Here is a 20,794-nt window from a genome sequence, read left to right as displayed (position 1 = left end):
GAGCTAGGTGGGGAAGAGGGAGGAGGCTACAGCTTAGCCTACTCCCCCCAGGTCACCAGCCAGCACAGCTCACAAGTACATGTGTAAACTTCAAGAGATTAAGTTTACTATATGTTCATTAGGTATATTAGTACTATCTCTTTGACATTTCCTCCTGTCAATAGGACACACAGAACAATAAATACCAGAACAGAAACAATTACATGGAAAACCACAGTGAAAATGGGAAAGTGAGAGGAACACATTAACAGAGGATAATACTAGAATTTTCAAAATGAGAACACAGTCTTAGGTTTCAATTGCTTCACTCTGGTAGATGAAAAGCGAGGGAAAGAAAGAGGATGAGTAGTTTTTTTCATTTTGTTTTGTACCCATGATTAAAATTTCCTTGCATTTATCAGCTAATGAATGTGGTGAAGAATGATCATTTCATGTTCATGCAATAAAAGCACATACAGTACAGCAAGAATATGCTGGGTAACTGCAAATTTCATAAAATAATTTTGTGGGATGTCTTGCCAAATCACAGATTTGGTGAGGCTAATTTATTTCGTTGTGCTTAATTATTTTCACATCTGACTTCTCACATGTAATGTAATATATAGAGGATTTAGTGAAACATTTGTGTTTACAAATCCAATTACTCCAAAATTGCCCTTCAGTAGCATTCAGAAGATTTTATGTATCACATATCTAATTTCCTGATATGGATTGGAATATTTAGTCAGAACTGTTGTTCTGTGCACATTGGAACGGCAAAGACAAATAACTTTCTGATTGCTAATGTTTTGGTTAAATAGGCTGCCCCTTAGTCACATGATTTCTCCCAATAACTGGTGTGTATACTGAAAAAAATCTTCACTGTATTGCTTACCTTACTGATATAGCTATTTCTTAGTAGGCTGATGACACTGTACCTGAAATGTTCATAAAATGAAACATGGAAAATTCTAATGAGAGTTAAATGTAAAAGGAGTCCAGCCACAAGGGAACACAACATGATTGCTTAACAGAATGGTTCATGATTATTTTCCTGCAAACAAACAGAGAATAATTTAATTTATAGGCATAAATTCACTTATGAAGTGCTAAGTCACTAAACAGTGACTTAGCACTTCATGCCTATAAATAAATTATTTCCCCCCACCCAAATGTTTCTGCTCTTCTTATCTTGTCATTTTGGCTCTCTATATGATCTTCTTCTGTGGGAAGAAAGAGACTCACGGAATGAGAACTCAATCAGAGTTATAGATGTCTGACTTTGTTTTCAGATTTAGTTCTGAAAGACTTTCCCCTGTCGAAGGATAAAGGCAAAACCTAGCCCAGTTAAAAATGGAATTTAAGCTACTTTTGAAAGGCAGTTCCTGAAAGTAGGCATGCATGTGTGTGTGTATATGCACATATAATGTAAATATTTACATATATATGTACACACACCCACCCCATATATAGTGACAGAATATGATAAAAAAGAGATGAGCAGATCCATAGCCAAAATTTGTAAAGGTGTGTACAAGGATTTTATGTATTCATAGAATCACACAGAGTATTCTGAGTTGGAAGGGACCCACTAGGATCATCACAGTCCAGTTCTGCACAAGACAGCCCCAAGAGTCACACCAATTTCCTTAGAGCATTGTCCAAATGCATCTTGAGCTCAGCTTGGTCCTGTGACCGCTTCTCTGGGGAGCCTGGTTCCAGTGCCCAACCACCTTCTGGGTGAATTTTTTTTCCCAAATATCTGACCTAAACCTCCCTTGACACAACTCCAGGCCGTTCTATCAGGTCCTGTTGGGTCACCAGAAAGAATAGGTCAGTACCTGCCCCACCACACGCTTCTGAAAGGTGCCTCGGAAAACAAATCCAGCGAGCGGCAAAGGGCGTTTGGGAGGCGGCCGGCCCTGGAGCAGCCTCTCCTCCTGCCTCCGGCACCAAGCCCGGGCAGGCACACACCCGCCCGCAGGCTCACCCCTATGATGCTGCGGGGAAAATTGTTTCTGAGGGCCGATCATTCACCAACCCCCCGCCAGGGCTACTGCGTGCGGAACATCAAACCCCTCGGGGCAAAGCAAGGTTAGAGAAGCCCGTGGTTGCTGGGAATGAGAAGCGGGACAGCGTCGCGGCTGGGACTCCACTGGTCGCTCCCGCGGAGGTGCAGTGAGGGCGGGGGCAGCGGGGGTATCTGCACAGGCTCCGAGACCCCGGTGCCGGGGCTGGCCGGCCTCCCTTCCCCGGGGTACACGGCAGGGAACGCGGCCCGACCCTACAGGGAATTCTCCGATCCCCGCGGCGCCCCCGCGCCGCTCAGCGGAGCGCACTGCCCGGGCCACTGAAGGGAGGAGAAGAAGGAAGGGCGGGCAGGGGGTCGGCAGGGTGGGGTTTGCCCGCACGTGTGGGAAGGCCGGGCATGGGGGCTCCCTGAGGGGAGGAGCGCCCCGGCTTTGGCCGCCGAGAGAGCCCCGCCGCTGGCAGCGCAGCCCCGCCGCCGCAGGGAGCCGTGCCCGGGCCGCGTAAGTGACTGCCCTGTCCGCCTTGCCTTCCTCGGGACCGGGTGGGCGAGGGGCTGGGGGAAACGCCGCTGTCGGGACCTCTCGGCGGCTGGGACGCGGTGGGGAGGGGTCCTAAGTCCCAGGTCCAGCCAGGCATGTGCGGCCGGAGGGGCGCTGATCCCCGCCTCGCTCCCAGGAGTTATTCCTGGCTGGAATAACTTGACAACTTGAGCTGGGTTGCTTGCTCGGGGAGAGAAGCACAGGAGTTCCCTGCTGCCTTTTAAAGCCCGGGGTCGGAAGAGCGGCGCTGGGGTTGCCCTGCCGGCGCTGGGCTGCTGCAGCCGGGGGGAGCGGGGCTGGATGTGGCACAAGGGGAAAGGCTCCTGGGACCTTGTTTGCTGGTCCTGGGGTGGCATTTGCTGCTTCTGTAAAGGTTTGGAGGCATCGATGGGTGAAACGCCCCTCCTTGGGTTCCTGACAAGCTCACTCAAGGCACTGGCTTTACCTGGAGGTGTGGTCCGTGCAGGTGTTACTGACCCAAGTGCAACCCCAGCTTTTCAGTGCGTTTTGGGAAGTTGGGGGTATCACACTTCAGTGGAGAGCCTGAAGTACGTGCAGATCCCTAACTGTGGTAGAACAAGTTTAGGAAATGTTCTTTTCTGCCAGCTTTGCATGTTTACATCTAGAAATGTGTTTGAAGTATATATGACCCTACGTATAATGCTACTGACAGCTGGAGAAAATGAGTCCAGTTAAATTAGTTTAAAATTTAAGGTATCAGAAGCAGCAGAACATAATCCTTCCACTTTAAAATATTTGGTATCGCTTGAGATTTGTGATACTGTTTGGATGGTAGAGCATTATCAATCAGATGCAGGGTCTGGGTGAACTCCATTAATTTGGCTGAATTATGTTAGTTTTGGGGAAGGAGGGGGGGTCTCACACCACTTCAGTTCTGACAGCACATGTAGTTTCTGCTGATTTTTATGCTAGTGCTTAGCACATCATTCCAGCAACTTCCCTGTGAAAGGACCAGAAGTTTCCTGAAGTTTGGCCTAAGGTGTGAAAGGACTTTCTTCAAGCCTGCCCTCTGCTTCAAATATAGTAATACCCAACATTATTTTACAAGTTTTCAGACTTTTTTTCTTTATATTTTTCTTGTTAAAATAAAAACAAATCTATTGTGAGACATCTGGATGTTTCAGAGATGGAGGAGCTAAGACAAGGGATCATGGCATATAGAACTTGTATATATTGAAACAAGCTGATGGTAGTTTGTTTATGCTAAAAAGACAAAACACATTCTATAAAAGATCCTGTAGACACTGAGCAGACTCAGTACACACTGGGTCTTGGAACATTGTAGAAAATGTTTTGAGTTCTGGTTTGTGTTACCTAATGGCATTAAAACATCAACAGTAAAAATAGGCATCGTGCCTATACAAAAGTTAAGTTTGTTTTCATTGACATCTATGATGTACTACATGCCCATACAGAAAAATAAATGGTGTCTGCCTGCCCTGTTCCTGTAAGCAGATCTCCATGGCTGCAGTTAATTTCATTTGACTCTGCCCCTGACCACACAATTCTCCTAAACCCCAGTCCATTGGGTTCTGATACAAATTGGCACAGAAATAAAACAGCCCCACAAAGACATAAGTAGCCATATTGGTATCTTATGAAAAGCATATGAATCACATGCATTTTTACTATTTTGCCATATGTTATGATAAAGATTATTCATGCATGGAGTAGTCTTCTAAGTGATGTTACTAAAATGCAATTTGGTTCTTCAGATGTGGATGAAACCCTGCACTTTGTCAAGTTTAAATGCAATGAAGTTTTGATCCTGAAGCTCAATATGCTGGCTACTGTGTGCATGCATAAATGGTCTGACCAAGGTTCCTGATCTCAGTAAAAGTGTACTTGCTAAGATAAATGACAAGGTAGCTGTTTCTAGTTTTGTACACACAGATTAAATCAAAATGAGTTTCAATTTTCTTAATAGTCATAGAATCACAGAATATCCTGGGTTGGGAGGAACCCACAAAGATCACTGAAGTCCAATACCTGGCCTGCACAGGACAGCCTGAAAAATCACACCACGTGATTTTATTTATTTATTAACACCATGCTCTCACGTGCCTGAGAGCATTGTGTTAATAAATTAATGCACTTAGCATATTTTAGTTAGGGATCTATAAATGCCATATAGCCTGCAGAAAGCTAGCAATACCATTTCAATGCATATTTGTGGCTTTAAAACATGCATTCATATTAGCTTTTTTCAAACTAAGATATTAAAAATCATTTTATATGTTGCTGAAATTATTAAAAAGTGTACAGTGTAGTAAAAACTACTTGGAGCCATGTTTCAGTGTCTGTAAATTTTCATGTGTCTGAAAGTGTCCATCTTCACAATACCTTTGCCATTTAGCACATGGCCCTTGATCCTTCAGTTTCATGATACAATTCTGATCCTCAGGCTTCTCAATTCTTCATCCTTTTGTTTGTTCGGCAGTTGGGGAGAACTTCATCCCACTGGTTTAGTAGCTGAGAAATTGAGTATTGGTAACTCAACTGGCAGGGCTCTTGGAAGCAAACAGTTGAGCTTTCAGAAAAAGACAAATGTGTCCTCCTTTCTGCTGGGAAAAGCATTTGTATAAGTGATCTGCCACTACAACTCCAGTGAGAGTTATAAAGGTTACTAGCAAAGTGACTTCTGGGACTCCTAAGCTTAGTCATTGCTGAAAATCATCCAAGATCACAGTATTATCTTGCCTGATCTCAAAATTCGTGTTTATCCAAGTGGACATACTCCAAGGAAAAGATCATTTAGAAATGCACTGCATGTTGTCCTTGTCTTCACGAGTTCCTGCATCAGACTTCATGTGAGTGGAATGAGAGATTTCTGAATGGATGTACGACACTGATGGGAAATGTGACTGACCACAGGATGATTTCAGGACATCTTGTTCTACACACAACTGGAGAAGAAATTACCTCAAATAAAACATTCCGGTTGCGAGATGATTGTTGCAGGTCTCTTAATGACAATATATGATCTACAGCAGTTGCATACATGAATATCCCTCTTTCTCACTTGACTATGAACTGAATCCCTGTAGAAATTAGGGTGGGCAGGTTGTGACAGTCTGAAAAATTGATAGTTTAATCTGTTGTGTTGAGCCTGTGTTTATTGAGGGTGGAGAGGTGCTACAGGCATGGCATACATAGACAATTGCCATATCTATCCTATCTTTACTGTGGCTGTAAAGATTCTGTCCTAAACTACATGTACTCCAAGTATATATGTGATGGTTGTGAATATATGTGAGCAGCCCCCCAACATCTGTTATGAAGAATTAAGCAACAAACTAGAGAAGAACATTTTATGGTTCAACTTGATAACAGAGGTCCTCACAAATAAAATATATCTCCATTCACATATTGTAAAATTTATAGAATCTCAAAGACAGATGGAGCCTCTCAAAATTTTGCCCAGACAGCAATGAATTTTTGAATGGTATGGAATAGTAACACCAGAGCTCTGATGACAACTATCTGCTCTAGTTTGGGTTATCACTTCTAGAAACAGTATCTAAAGCTAATTTACATAAAAATTCAGACCATAGGATGACTTCCACAACACTTACTTTGGAAGAGTATAGTCTCTCATTAGTGTCTGAATGGTTCCATGTGTCTGACTAGTATCAGCAAACCAGCCACACAGGAAGAAGCAATCATACATAAACCATCATATTATCATCATGATTGCTTGCTGGTTCTTCCCTTTCGCTTTTGGAGTTAACTTTTCCTACCACACACAGTAGTTAATGAAGGTGACCCAAAGGACCTCCATGCAGTGGCTGGAGAGAGGTGGGTTTTGGTGCTCTCTGTTCCCTGTGCAGTGGAGTACACACAGCATCTGCTGTTTCTGATAAGTAATCAAAACAGGCAGAGCCAGCGTTGGTGATTCAGTGTTATGCTACAGTTCCCTCTATTGCTAATAGCAGGGTAGTTGTGCCTCTTTGTGATGGGAACACCAGTTTTCAGAGTTTTCTTGCATTGCTGTTCTCACTAAATGACCTAATTTCTGAAAATTATGTTGTCAGATATACTACTAGGAAGGGATGATTGCATTAATCCAATTAACCAGTTACTAGAATTTTTGTGAATTTGTCCATTGTAGCAAGATAACAAAATGTAGAAGTGTCAGCTGGCAAAATGCAAAATAATGTTCTGCAGGGAGCTAGCTTAACTAGAGAACATTTTCCAGCTGGGACTGGACTGAAGGAAAGACAAACTGTACCAAGTGAGTTTGCCAGGTTTTTCTTCCATCGTCTGTATTTAATATACAAATTTACTCCACCTGCACTTTTTCTTTCTGGAATATTTTTCTTTGAGAAATGCATGGAATAAATGTATTGTTGCTTTAAAGAACATTATGCTTTAGGTGACATTTAGGGGGAGGGAGTTGGATTCAGTGCAGTTTAATCTTCATTTCCTTTATTGTAGTAACAGTGAATGAAGTGCATGAGCTATAGAACAGCTTATCCACGTCTGTAGCTGATCTCTGCTTCTTGCTCACTTTGTTGGAGGTTAGTTTTTCTTTGCCTGGAGTTGTATTGCAAGCTGCTTGACAACATGGGAAAGCAATTGTGCTTATTTTATTTTATTTTGTTTGTGCAGTACCATGCACATTGTGGTTATGGAATAAATAATAATTGAAAGAGAATTTGGAAGGGATTGTTTTCAGTTATTTTTGCAGTTTCCTTAGACTGAGAAACATCTCCATGTTATTTAAGGAAATTGAAACATTTGGATACTGTGCAGGTATCTGATTACTCCTGTGATGGCCTAAATTAATTCCTCTGAATATTCAGTTTATGAATTATTTGGTCTGATTTTAATTTATTTTGCCCTCCGATTTTTTTGGACTGTCATGCAGTTGAGAGAAAATGATGGGATGTGACTTGCCAGGAAATAACTTCCAGCACTGTGAATGAGATGAAAGTCTTGTGGATATATAGAATTAGCATGCATGTGTGAGTCTTTTCAAAGGTACAGTGCTTCAGTGTGCTTTTTAGAGCCATTAGTTTAGATGAGTAGGCAGTATTTTTGATCCTTGTAATGACAGTCTAACTTTAAAGTAGTGATAAGTCTTTGAGTATAATCAGTTTCAGAATTTAGTTGCCCTGTTCTTGCAGCAAGGATTTGAAGACAGGGAGAACTTTTTAGGGGAGTACTGAAGAAGTACCATGAAACATCAGGTTTGTTATGTGCAATAATATGTACATAGTAATTTACATATGTTCTGTGGTTGTTGTTTTTCCTCAGCAATATGTTTTTAGAAAATTTTGATGCCTTATCTCTATACACTGTTTACCAACCTCTGCCTGCCCTCTTTCTTTACTGTGACTCAAGGAGGGGCCCTGGGCACTTTTTGATTAAGAGGGGCTGTTCTACAGGCATAGCAAGGTCTCATCCTGAGTGAAGAGGGAAGTCTTGAGCTGGAGGCTTCCTTCTGACCTGTCTATAGAAGGCACCTTCTACATCTATGAATTTGGCTTTTTTTAAAAAAATATTTCTCAAGAAGGCATGAGTATGCACTAGGTAAATTGCTGTGCCAGCAAACGAGTAAGAGAAAAATTGCACTTTTGTCAAACTAGATCAGTAAAAAGATTCAATATTAAAAATTCAAATATATGAATTACCAAGAAGTACAAGGTGCTTGGTTAGAAACACTATGAAATTTGAATTATAATATTCACTGTCAGATGGAGAAGTCCAGAGGAATATAAATCAGTGTTTCTTAAAACACCATCTATGGGAATACTTCCTATTGTATATAATAGACCTGCTTTGAGGTTTTCATTGTTTTAAAGTAGCCTGTGTACCTCTCCTTGCCATCCTTTGACAAGTATCTTCTAATTTCTCAGTTTTATTCAGTGTCCCAAACCCAAATTGGCCAGAATAGTTACTATTAAAAAGAATAAAATATCTCCCAAGGAAGCCTCAATTGTGAGTTGCTGTTCCTCATATTCTCAGAGTGCTTTTTTTGCTGTTTTCCAGCTCCTTTTATTCAGTGCAGTAAAGACTCCTATACTTCATGTTTTCATCAGTTTGTACAGAATAACTTCATGGTTTTCTGCTCCAGGAAATACATGGTTTCTCCAGGGTTTTTTCCTGGGATTTTCCAGGGTTTTTCCCAGAGGGTTTTCCAGGATTTTTCCAGAGTTTTTTTTTTTTTCTGGGCCTTATAGAGTTTTTCCAGAGGTTTTCCCAGGGTTTTTAATCAACATCTAGGAAAATAATGAGCAGTGTGTGGAGATGGAGCAGTGGCAAACTTGTGTTATGCCAGTAACATGAGAAAAAAGAATACTGTGGGGTTCCCTGTGGTTGTTTGTAGCTGAGATGCTGCAGAGAGAAGCAATGGTGAGTCACGTGGTGTGTGCTCCTGAGGGTTTGAACAGGTTTGTTCAAGACCTATGGCTGATCCAGATCACCTGAGACCTCTAGGTTTTCAGACACATTCTGCATAAGTTCCTGTGCTGCATAGAACGTTGTGAGCCATATCAGTTCTCTGGAAAATGACAGGAAAATTGAATGTATTATAAGTAGAACATTCAGTGCTGACTTGCTTACAGAACACTAGGAGGAAGATCTTGCTTTGTGGACTTGGTTTTACTCTTGCTGACCTGACAATAAAATAAATACGTTAGAACAATCCCACAATGGACACCAAAATTATATAACTGCATACTTTGGACACTGAAAGTATTTAAATACATGCTTCTGCAGGAATGACATGTTCATAAGTATATTTTATATAGAAAGTGTTGTAACTTCACAACACTTATCACAACTGATGTGTTCTCTGTTTCTTTCTTTATTAAGTATATTATCTAAAAGCAATACAGAGTTAAAAATTGCTTGCCTAATTAGGAACAATAATAGTTTTATTTTGCTGAAGTGCTTGACAGTCACACCAGAACTTGAGTTCATGGATGCTCGAGGCCAAGATCATCATGCAGACTAATCAGTGATCTTCCACTGCCCTCCCCAAACACCACATACTCCCAAAAATCATACATTCAGGTTTTACAGCTTGTTTTTATTGTAGGTTTGCCAATTACAATATGATATTAATATACGAGTTTCCTACCCATCTTGGTTTTTGTTCGTTTCTCCACATCTGCTTAGTTTTTCCTGCTCTCTTTTGAATGCCCAACCTCTGAAACTGTATAATCTTTTCTTGGGGATTATGTCAACCAGCACCTTTAGATTTTTGAGGCAATTACTATAAGTTTTCTGGAGTTAAAAAGTAGATGTTTGTGTATCATTTGGAGGAATACCATTTGTCCCAAGAAAATGCAACTTTCATTATCATGGTACAGCCTGATGCTGAAAAATACCATGTGGTAGTAATTTATCTTTTGCCATGAGGTATTCTGCTAGAATGAATGTCTTAGAGCAATGAGGGATTCATTTTGTGGATTTTGCATGGTAGAGAGAAGAAACTGAGAGGGAAAAATCAGCCCTGGAATGTACTTTCTCTAAGTGAAGGAAATCTGTTCTAATTGTCTCAACATTTATTTCTCAGTGGAACGGTGCTTCTGAGTGTCCGGTCCAGATTGTTTTTCAGTCTCCCATGCAATGTCCAGCTCTTAGAAATAATTTATTAGACTGTTTTAATTTATTTTAGTTTATGCATTTGTCTTATTTTGAAATAATTAGTTTCAACATCAGACTTAATAACCCCATTTTGTATTTCTAATTGTCTCAGTTACAAACATCTCTAAACCTTTATTCAATTTTACAGTACTCTGCAAAGTCTTATGTGGAGTTTAATTGCCTATATACTCCACTTCATTAGCTGTCTAAGCAAATAATTTTAGAGTTGTATTAAATAAGAGGGGTTTTTTCCCTGTTTGACAGCTTTTCTGTCCTATATGGTAACAGATGGGTTGCACTTAGTTCAATGAACCAGATGCAAAATGAGCAGAATTTGCAGTTAAATACTGTTTATGTTGCATTTTTATTCACACACAATAAATTAAGTCAGCTTCCTGATTATGTAAAATGAATGTTTACACTCTTTCATCGCAATTAATTAAAATGTATCCACTATGCTCTGTGAAACAAGCAGTTTTCCAGGCCTGGATGGGCTCATAGGTACAATTTGTACATTTCTTACTGAAGCAGTGTCAGCATAAGGAACTCTTATGTTGTGCTCCAGGCTGCTATCTCTTGTTCCTGCTCCTGTAACCATCCCTCTGTGCCTGCACAGCTGCTTGTGGTTCTGTGCAATGAACTGGATTAGGAAACATTAATCTTTTTTCTTGGGATACTTTTGATTGAGGATCAGTTCCCTATTCCAATTGGAATGGCCACACACATGGCTGTGCAGCCACAGCTAAGGAACAGACACAGAGGAGAGAACAGACTGAGTAGTGTGAGCTGCTTCAATTGTACAGCCGTTGGAAGAAACTATTTAGCACGCTCCACATAGCTGTAAAACATAACATATTTTCTCTTTCATCCTCTGATTTTTGTCTTCACTTCCTTTTAGACCATCTTTGTCACTGAAGAAAGCATTAGTTGAAAAACTTTGACCATGACAATGGTTTCCCTCAAACTTTGGAAGTAAGTTTTGGCATTTAGAATCATTCTTTTCCTGCAACAAAGGAGGTCTTGTAGAGTTCAGCTCCATTCTTTTGTTCCTTTGGACTGGAAGTAAAGAAACTAATACTTTTTCCAACAAGAAGATGACATTTACCAAGTGCATTTTTAGTGATGCTCTTCTAGACTGGCTTGGTGAATGACTTGTATGAAATGGTTATCTAACTGTAGCTCCTGTATTGCATATTTGATGTGTTTCTGATCTCTGTTTGTCTGAAAATATAGAGAATATTTTCATAGGAACCAGCGAAATTACCAAAGTGGCAAATATCTTTCCTCTTCCCTCGCCATCCCAAACACTATCTCAACTCTCATTTGCATTTATTAGTAGACTATTATAAGCTACCAGAATTTCTTTTAAAATTTTTTTCTTCAAAACTATTTTCTTGTGCTTTTTCATGAAAACAGGCATATTTGTCCAAACAGCTATGTGATGACTGGTACAAATGACTCCTGTAGAGGATGGTGAGTTTGATGAGTATCTTCCTTTAATCTTCCTAAAAGAACAGTGAAATACAGTATTTTAGCTTGGCTGGAACCTAGCTAATAGAAGTGTGGGTTTCAATGTTCCATATGCTTTCTAAGGATTTGATAACAGGCATTGCTGATAGCACAGAGACAGTAAATTGGCTAATCACAGCTGTTTGCAAATAGCAGAAAGGCAGCAGAAGAACAGAATGATGTGAATGTTGCTCATAGTGTTCCCTGGAGGGGTGGCTGTAGAGAAATCTGGAACTGTAAGAGAAGAAGCTCTCCCAGGACTTTGATTCCTTCTGTGTTGAAGGAACAGGACTCTGGAAATGCACAGCAGGGCATGTGACATATGTGACTTTGGATTTCATCACCTCGCTGGGGGACACTACAAACACTGGAAAACAAAACATCATCTCAGTTGAAAGGGAAAGTCAGAGCAGTTGGAGACTCACTTCCAAGTGCTATATGTAGAATCTTCTTTGATAGTAAACACCCTCTTGAAAACAGATCCAAAGGCTGAAGGAAGACCTGGAATGATGGTATGAAGCAACTTTATTCACAATGCTACTTTTGTCATGTTCTCCTGAACAGCTAGCGTGGCTGCTGGCTTGAGTATGGAATACTTCTGCATTTCTCTTAGCAAACTTAGAAAGCAGGATTTCAGGAACCACAACAAATAAGTCTCCCCAAATCTAACCTGGGAAATAAATCTGTGAATTGGATAGTCTAAAGAAGTTGTTTCCCTCGATATGAAACTTTGTTAGACAGGGAACTTGCATAAGGCTGAATATTTTACCATGGATTTTTACTCTGGAGTCCCAGGAAGGGAAAGTTTGGATTGCCCCATCAGCAATACTGCAGTCCTTGATGTTAGTATTTTTTGTGACTGATAAAGTTGTGCTGAAACATATTTGGCTTGGTTCAGTATTGCTGATAAATTGGGTAAATCACTGGGCAGAAGAGAAAGATAAAGTTCTGAGAACAGACTCTGAGGTAGAAGACATTACAAGAAATATAGTTTTTTGCCTGAAGAGGTGAAACTTGGGATTGTAATGGCCTTCAAGAAATGGGGAAGTGGGATATACTTCAGACCAAGAAGAGAGAAGCAATAGAGTTAAGATCCCACTCCCAAGGTTGCAAAATGTGAAACAGTGCTGTTCAAACTGATGCTTCAGAACATGGTCCCAGTCTGCACTGGGAGGAGTGGTTGTTTGTGTGTGTCTTGTAGAGTGTACCAGCTTGCCTTTGTGTGGTGGGAAGAAGGTACTGCCATTATGCCTGCCACAGCCCTTTTGTTATACTGAGGCATACACTGTGTACTGAAAAGGTATATACTAAGCCCTGTGAAGCAGGTGGACAGTTACCAGTAAGAAATTTATGACTGAAAGGAAGGGGAAGCAGTCTGCTTTGTATGGATTTAGATATATGAGCAGTACTTCCTACTTTAATTCCAAGTTCATGTATTAAAACCATCTCGACATGTGGTGGGGATGAGCTTTCATAATGGTCTTCCCCAGAAACTGTGGAAACAGAAGACTGAAATAAGAAAGTAAATAAACCCCTCCTATACAAATGCAGTCTCTGTAGGTTGCTGTCCTTGTCTTTCTTGGCTGCCTTTTCCTACAGTTTGGACTGAAATAAGAGTACGCACACTGAAAATAAGGCATGCTGAAATAGAACCTAGATTGTGTTTTCTTATAAATAAAGCAGAGCTAATAATGTCTGTACTATTTCTGTAGTATCCTTCATATGCTTTTTGTATTTCAGATCAAGTAACTTGAAGTCAGAGATTCATTTGGCCTTCCCACACGTGAATGCCACATCAGGCTGCAGGGTGTAGTGCCAGTATTCAATTAATTTCACAGAACTTGGAATGGAATAAGACTTTAAGTAACTTTTGTAGCTGTTACATTCTAAATATCTCTATTCCCTTAAGATGTACCAGTAATGCTGTGTACCAAACAACTGAATTTTCCAAGTTTACTTAAAATGGATTTGTCTTTTGCACATGTTCCTACCAGTGATGGAGTCAGATTTTACACATTGTTATGAGTCATTCATCATCAACACTGCTGAAGTGTTACATTCTAGACTTTAATCTTGCAATTCAGACTGTTGTGGCCTTTCTTGAAAATAATCTTGTCCTTACTTGGAGTTAAGGTTGCACCAAAAAGAGTTGAAATATTTAAGTCTTGCCTACAGTAGCTAATCCTTCTCCACATGTACCCTGCAGTAGTGCTGCTACAAGAACTTGTGCAGCTCTGTAGTAAATTGTATCAGGAAACCAATCTGCTTCTAAATTGACTTAGTACCTGCCCAGTGTGTCTCCATTCCCGAGTTTAATTCACTTTTTGCACCACAGAAATCTTTATGTCGGCCCAAGGGAAGAATGCAGGAGTGAGCATCCAATTGGGGTACACCACTTATTTTGGTGGAAACGCTGGCTTGAGGTTTTAGTTCCAGCTGTGCTATAGCTGCCGATGAAGCAGTGGCAGACAGAGCTTAACTGTCTGATAAGCACCTTTGTATTCAGGTGGGTTGCAGACCAGCCTGCAACTTTTGCAACTGTGCATTCCATATTATCTGTGTGCAGTGGCAGTGTCTACTTCAGCAACTGGTGTAGCTCTACAGGAATGAAGCTGTAGAGGAAAACTTCTGTTGCTGTGGATTCACTGACCACACCACTCACATTTTGCTATGTGTGGGACAGTTGGGAAGATGTCAGGTCTGTTTTTGTCTGGTGCCACAGGCTGAATTTCCATTACCACTTGGAGTGTCCTTGGTTGCTGTTCTGGAATACCTATCCCAATTCCCTTTGACACAAAAGGATGCCTAAGGATTGTTCCATGGAGTGAACCAAGGCACAGTGAATTGTCTGGATGACAGGGAAAATATCTTTGAAAATATGCATTTGAGCAAAAAATGCCAGTGTAAACATACCAAGGGTAACTTGGCTCTGCCTGTAGATGCTGCAGTCAGACAGTTGCTCCGTGGTATCCGTGGGGTTTTTGTTGTACATGACTCTCCCGTTCTTTCTGATTCCAAATCAAAACTTATCTTGGTGACAGTTCAGCAGCTGCTCCCCACTTTGATCTCCAAGCTCTGAGACTGATGCATTCATTCACTCTTTATTTGTGGTAATGGCACTCTTTGTTGCTGGTAATGGTCAGAAAAAGAGATATTTTCCAGCACATTTTATCACCCATCTCTATCGATCTTGCCAGTATTCTATGCAAATTACGTTACGTATGACAACATGAAATTTAAATAAAATAAAAGGGTTTTGGCTGGACTGTTCTCAGTGTGCACATGTGTTCTCATAAAATTTAGTACCCAAAGAAGGGAATTTCTTATTCCAGGCTGACTGTGGATCTTCCACTGATGGAAATGTAGAATCATAGAAAACCAGTTTAGAAGGGACATCAAGGATCATCTGGTCCAATCTTTCACGGCAAAAGCACAGTCTAGAAAAGATGGCCCAGCATCCCATGCAGCTGAATCTAAAAAGTACTTGGGAATCCACCATTTCCCTGGGGAAGTTATTCCAATGCCTGAATGTTCCTGTGAAAAATTTTCGTCCTGTGTCTAACGGAAATCTCCCCAGGAACAAATTTTACTGTTTACCCTTGTCTTTGCCATGTGACTCCATGTAGAAAGAGAGTATCCACCTCCATGAAGATTAGCCAAAAAGAGGGAAGTGTAAAGAGAGTGCTTGATACATGTTGCATTTGCTGTCTAAAGGAAAATGTTGAATCTGAATAATCTAAAAAAGCACCAACGAAAGAAACCTGGCTGTGTGTTTGGCAGATGAACTGTACTGACTGTTTCCATTCTTACTCTTCTTTGGTCTTGTTTGACCAGCAGTAGCTGCACTGGAGCTTCTTGGTATTTATTCTTGGTATTTTGATAGTTAAACATATTCATTGTGCATCTCTAGGGAAACAGATGAACCCACCAACACATGCACAATTCACTGCTTAACTCTACTTTTCTCATGTTATCAATTTTATTTTAGATTAAGCTCTAAGACCTTGATTCTGAGCTGAGTATTACTGCAGTATGAATAAATGCAGAGATATTTTTTATCTTAACACAGCTGAAAAGTTTCTGTTTCACTAACTGGGGTTCAAAGTATATTTATAGAGAGAATTGTGCCATGTGGCTACAATCTATAGTAAATTCAAGTGCTTTTATGACAAAGCCCTAATTTTGAAGGGATTTCAGTCTTTTTGGTTATGCATAAATTTGAATTTCTGGATCGAGCATAAAGGATTAAGTATTTTCTTTTACTTTTTAAAAGACATAAACCCCGACTCTTCCTTTTTCCTCCTATTTTGGAGCTTAAATGTCTTGGCAGCAGTGTTTGAAAAAGTTCTAGTTAAACCAGTTTTGGAAAATAGTTTGGCAGGCTACAGTGGAGTAAAGCCAAAATATGTTAGAGGTAAGTTTCAAAACCTAATTGTAAGCTAAAATTACAGCTATAGTGGGAGAGAGTGATGTGCAACACACAAAAAAAAGTATTTGGTCTTCCTTCACCTCCTTTTTTCTACTTTCTCCAATTAAGCTGTCAAGCTGTACTAGACTGCTAGAAACAGGACTCAAACTTCTCATGGATCCTACATTTCTTCTGCCTGAGCCTCAATCAGTGTAGACTGGAAATAACATAGTCAAGTAGTTCTTTGAAAAGTAGCTTATTTTTCATATCATATCATATCATATCATATCATATCATATCATATCATATCATATCATATCATATCATATCATATCATATCATATCATATCATATCAATCATATCGTATATCATATCATATATAATATCATATCATATCATAATATCAATCATATCATATCATATAATATCTATTATCATATCACATAATATCATATTATCATTAGGTAAAATTTCACATGCCTTAACAATTTAGTTGTGTGCAGTCTCTAGCACTGCAGATAACTGACCTTTTTTCTTTGCTGCATCATTTTTTGCAAAATAGTTGAAGCAAAGGCCGTTTCCATTTGCCTTGATATTTTCCAGTGTTGCACAAACACAGCTACTTTCAAATGCTTTAGTTTATCTGCTGTTGACTTTAGAAGTACAATTTGTAATATGACAGGACGACTGCAGGATATTACTTGTAAAGTTTGCATAAAATGGATTGTGCATCTTTTTTTCCCACAGTGAAAAATGTCTAGACTCTTCAGAATCTTTGTAAAGCTGTTATCCAGACAAATTAGTTCCATGAATTTGAGTCACATAAACCTCAAGAATTGTACAAATACATGGGGTCACCAAGTCATTTTACCGTTAGTAATAATTCAAAACTCTCAAAACTCTGCTTAAAATCTGTAAAGCTGGCAGAAAATTGCTTATCAGATACAGCCCAACCTCTTTCTCCTCCTCCTCTTCTTCTTCTTCTTCTTCTTCCTCCTCCTCTTCTTTCTCTTCCTCCTCTTCCTCTTCCTCCTCTTCCTCTTCCTCCTCTTCTTCCTCCTCTTCCTCTTCCTCCTCTTCTTCCTCTTCTTCTTCCTCAATTTTTCTTTTTTTCTTTTTTTTTTTTTGTTTTTTTTTGAAGATTTTCTGTTAATCTAAGTGTTAAAAATATTTCACATCAGAGTGAGCGTTCTGTTGTATATACATTTGGCTGTCTCTGGGCATTGCTAAATTAAGCACAGATGTCATAGGGAATAATTTTTGGCTAACATCTGATGGCCAGCCTAAGAGTAGAAGTCCACATAATACCCAGTTATATTCTTAGAGAGATGTTCAATTAATTTTGAGGAAGTAACGATGTCATAATCTTCATGGTCAGTATCTTCTTTTTGATCTTTTATACCGTTCCAAAATTCATAAAAATGCCAAAAATTAACTCCTCCTTATCCATGACTTCTCACCTGGTTTTGATTGCACTTTTCAAATAGCCTTTGATCAGCCTGTGCTTGTTACATGTGCTTTCTTTGTGTGCCATATACTCAATTTGATACATTTTGAACAAAGACATACTCAGAACACAACTTGCATTCATTTAGAATCCATCTCCTTGCTTTTACACAAGCCCTGACAAATGTGCTTTGTTTTACTTCCAAGCAGTTAAAACTGTGAACATTATTTTGTTTGGTCTTTTGTCTTTTCTGGAAGGAAGGGGAGAAGAAAAGAAGCAATGTGAATAAATTGAGTTAAGCTAAGTTTAGGAAGAGCCAGATTCATAGTTTTAACAATTTCCCCAGCTGAATGGTATTTTCATGCTCTGTTTATGTGTTGTCTTTGAAGAGAACCTGTAAGCAGAACGTAACTTTAATCATATGAAATAGCTGTCTGAGAGGTTTGGTTTTTTCAGAGTTTGCATTATAGAATTAGAAACAAGTAGAGTGAAAGGAAACATGAAATTACTTTCATTCTGAAGAAGTATGGCATAACATCATATAGTTTATCCCAGTGTATATTTTATGATGATAGGCATAAAATGGTAAAGTATCTGCTTTCTCAGATCCATTTGCTGCTCTTTTGGATAATTTATGTCTGGATCATGACAAAATTTCTCATGCCACACACTCATACAACTATCATCAGAGAGCAAAGTTATAAATAAAATTTTAAAAGAGTCATTTATTCTGAAGGAGTAGCTGTCTTTGATCTGTTTGATCTCTGGGCTCAGTAGCTCTATTGCCTTTTTCTCATTTTCTCATGTTTTGGCCTAATAGCTGTCACCAGTTTCATATGAATCATTGCAGTCCAGTGCAGAGTCCACCAATATCTTTCAAGAGTAAACCTTTTTTTTCTGCTCTGGACAATTTATCCATTTGCTGTTGGCCTGCCCTAAACACCCTTTCCGAAGTATGCCTGGCCATCACACAGTTTTCTGCTGTTTGTGGTGGGTTTTGTAATTCCCATCAGAAAAAAAACAGTCTTTAAAGGCCTCTTTTGAAGATAATTGATCAGCTCTAATGATTTGGAGTTTGTTTTGTTTATTTTTTAATTTCTCTTTGCAACTGTTGGGAATTGCAGAGTGAGTGAAATGTGTACCCTTGTGAAGTCTTAGTTTTCCAGCTCAGGACATTATGTAGCTAATAGTTCACTTGTAAAATGAGTTGTCTTGAAAATTTCAGAAGAAATTCCTGTATATGGTGCACGGCTAGAGGAACAGCATTTTTCTTTCTCAGACTTGTACTCTCAGTTTTCAAAAATTTCTCTCTCCATTGCATCAGCAAAAGACTGTGGAGTGCCATCATCCAGTCCATCTTTAGGGATACCCAGGGTGAGGTCAGATGACTGCTTGTGCTACTGGAGAGTTACACACCAGGAGGTAGAACATCTCCCATCATTCAGAGGTAAAGTTATTGCAGATGTTTTGTGCACAACAGGCAGGTTGCTATGCCAGTTTCCTTAAGCATCTGCAGTGCTGAAGCAGAGCATCAGATTTCATTGATTTTTGCATTCTTTTTTAAAGTTTTGTGCCAGCAGAGTTTGGAAATAGAGAGGAACTTAGACTTCAGGGAATAAATCCCTACCTAAATCAGAAGAAGATGACAATTAATTCCAGGCAAGTCATCTGGATTATCTTCAAGGTTGATTTTTTACCTTTTGTTCTAGCCAGAAATTCTGCTGTGTATATAATGATAGATTTTTAAAACTGTGTTTGGCTAGCACAAAAAAAACATGTCCAGTTTGTGCACCACTGAAACTTTGCAAGGAAGTACATAGCTGCTCTTAATCCACAAAATTGCAAGGAGCTTTTTGTCCTTCATATCCTTTTATCTAGACCCAGACTTCCTGCCTCGAATTTCCAAACTTCCTATTTTGTTTCTTCAGTTAAAGCTTGTAATTTGTTCTTTAGGAATACCAGATTGATAGCATTTAACAAGGACATTTTTTCCAAAATGGTTTATTATCGCAGACCAAATTACCTGAAAGAATCATGTTGTTACTAATGGATGATGCACAGACTAGTAATTGCTGCATTTTTCTTCTTTTTTCCCCCTCTTTACCAAAAAATTTGTAGATAACGATATAGGTAGTTCAATAACAGATGTTGAACTCGAGATGGTTTGTTTGAGAAGGCTACATAACATTTGTGAAACTGGAGGTATTTTGGTCTTTTGACTTATTATTTTTAGATTTCAGTGGAAAAATGCTGAAGAGCAGCAGTGATTTTCCTTCTGTTATCATCAAAGTATTTCTAAATTGTTTTTCTTCTAAGCATTAGAATTTTGTTAGGGGTTCTTTTTGAGCCAAAACAAATAATTCTTACTATATAACTAGAAGCAATTTAAAACGTTTTCAAGACTATTTTCATAGTGGAGCAATTACCATATCTTAGTATATTCCTGTGTGATGAATCATGATTGAAGTAGGCAGAAAATAATGAAAATTTGAACCTAGTATGTATGTGAAATGTGGGAAAAGGTCAAAAATACAGGGAAATAAAAGAAAGTAGCTGGAAGTTATGGCAGTCTGATCACAGGGAACATTTGGTTCTTAAGCCTCTTCAGCTGCTGGAAATTGAGATGCATGAGATATGCATGTGCATTGCTGGCTGAGTTTCTAGGGACAGAAATAAAGAGCAGTAGTTGGACAAATGCATGCCAAAATGGCATTTTCTAAAGGCCAGTAAAGGAATGCATAGGTGAGAAAGGGTCTTAGCCAAGGTATTCTTGCTGATGCATTGATTAATATTGAAAGTAGCTAAGAATTTTTTTAGATTATGCATGAAGGATTCTACATTGATTATAATAACTTTATGTAATAAAATTAATTTCTGAGTATCTGTTGCTGGTCTAGAAAATTAAAAGATTCATGTTTTTATAGTGTTTCCATGAGGAATATGTACTTACTCTTCATGCCAAATTTTTTCTGCACTATGAAAACATGTATCATTTACAGGTGGTACTAATCAGTGATCAGGTTCAATAAAAATCAGTAGGTTGCTGAAATATTGTATCTAGTACTAGTAAGGGAAGTGGTGGCATTTTGAAATCAGAAGTAATTTCTGTGACATTTTCCATTCAGTATTTTACCCCTTTGGGGTTGTATTCTAGTTACTCTATGAAACAAGATACCTGATGTCCAAAGCTTTTGGCAAGCAGCTGCTAAAATGAGATGTCTAATCTTTCCTGCCTGTAATTTCCTAGACCATTGCATTTCACT

General features: G+C 39.2%; 1 protein-coding gene across 5 annotated transcripts in view; it reads left to right on the top strand.

Annotated features, from left to right (window-relative positions):
• The first annotated feature begins 1,888 nt into the window (after positions 1–1,888).
• Positions 1,889–20,794, top strand: part of SLC7A2 (solute carrier family 7 member 2) — a 54,121-nt gene continuing 35,215 nt past the window's right edge. For 2 of the 5 annotated variants that reach the window (XM_050973772.1, XM_018926464.3), the window contains exon 1: positions 1,889–2,073. In XM_050973772.1, the coding sequence (XP_050829729.1) occupies positions 1,974–2,073 (100 nt within the window). In that variant the 5' untranslated portion in view covers positions 1,889–1,973. Of the gene's footprint in view, positions 2,074–2,385; positions 2,511–20,794 lie in introns of those variants that run through there. The other 3 variants (XM_009100634.4, XM_050973774.1, XM_050973775.1) reach the window with 3 other exon arrangements.

This window comes from Serinus canaria, chromosome 4 (assembly GCF_022539315.1).
Source record: "Serinus canaria isolate serCan28SL12 chromosome 4, serCan2020, whole genome shotgun sequence".
In the NCBI taxonomy this organism is placed as follows: Eukaryota; Metazoa; Chordata; class Aves; order Passeriformes; family Fringillidae; genus Serinus; species Serinus canaria.
The sequence above is the reverse complement of the archived record's forward strand: the minus strand, read 5'-3'. Positions and strand labels throughout refer to the sequence as shown.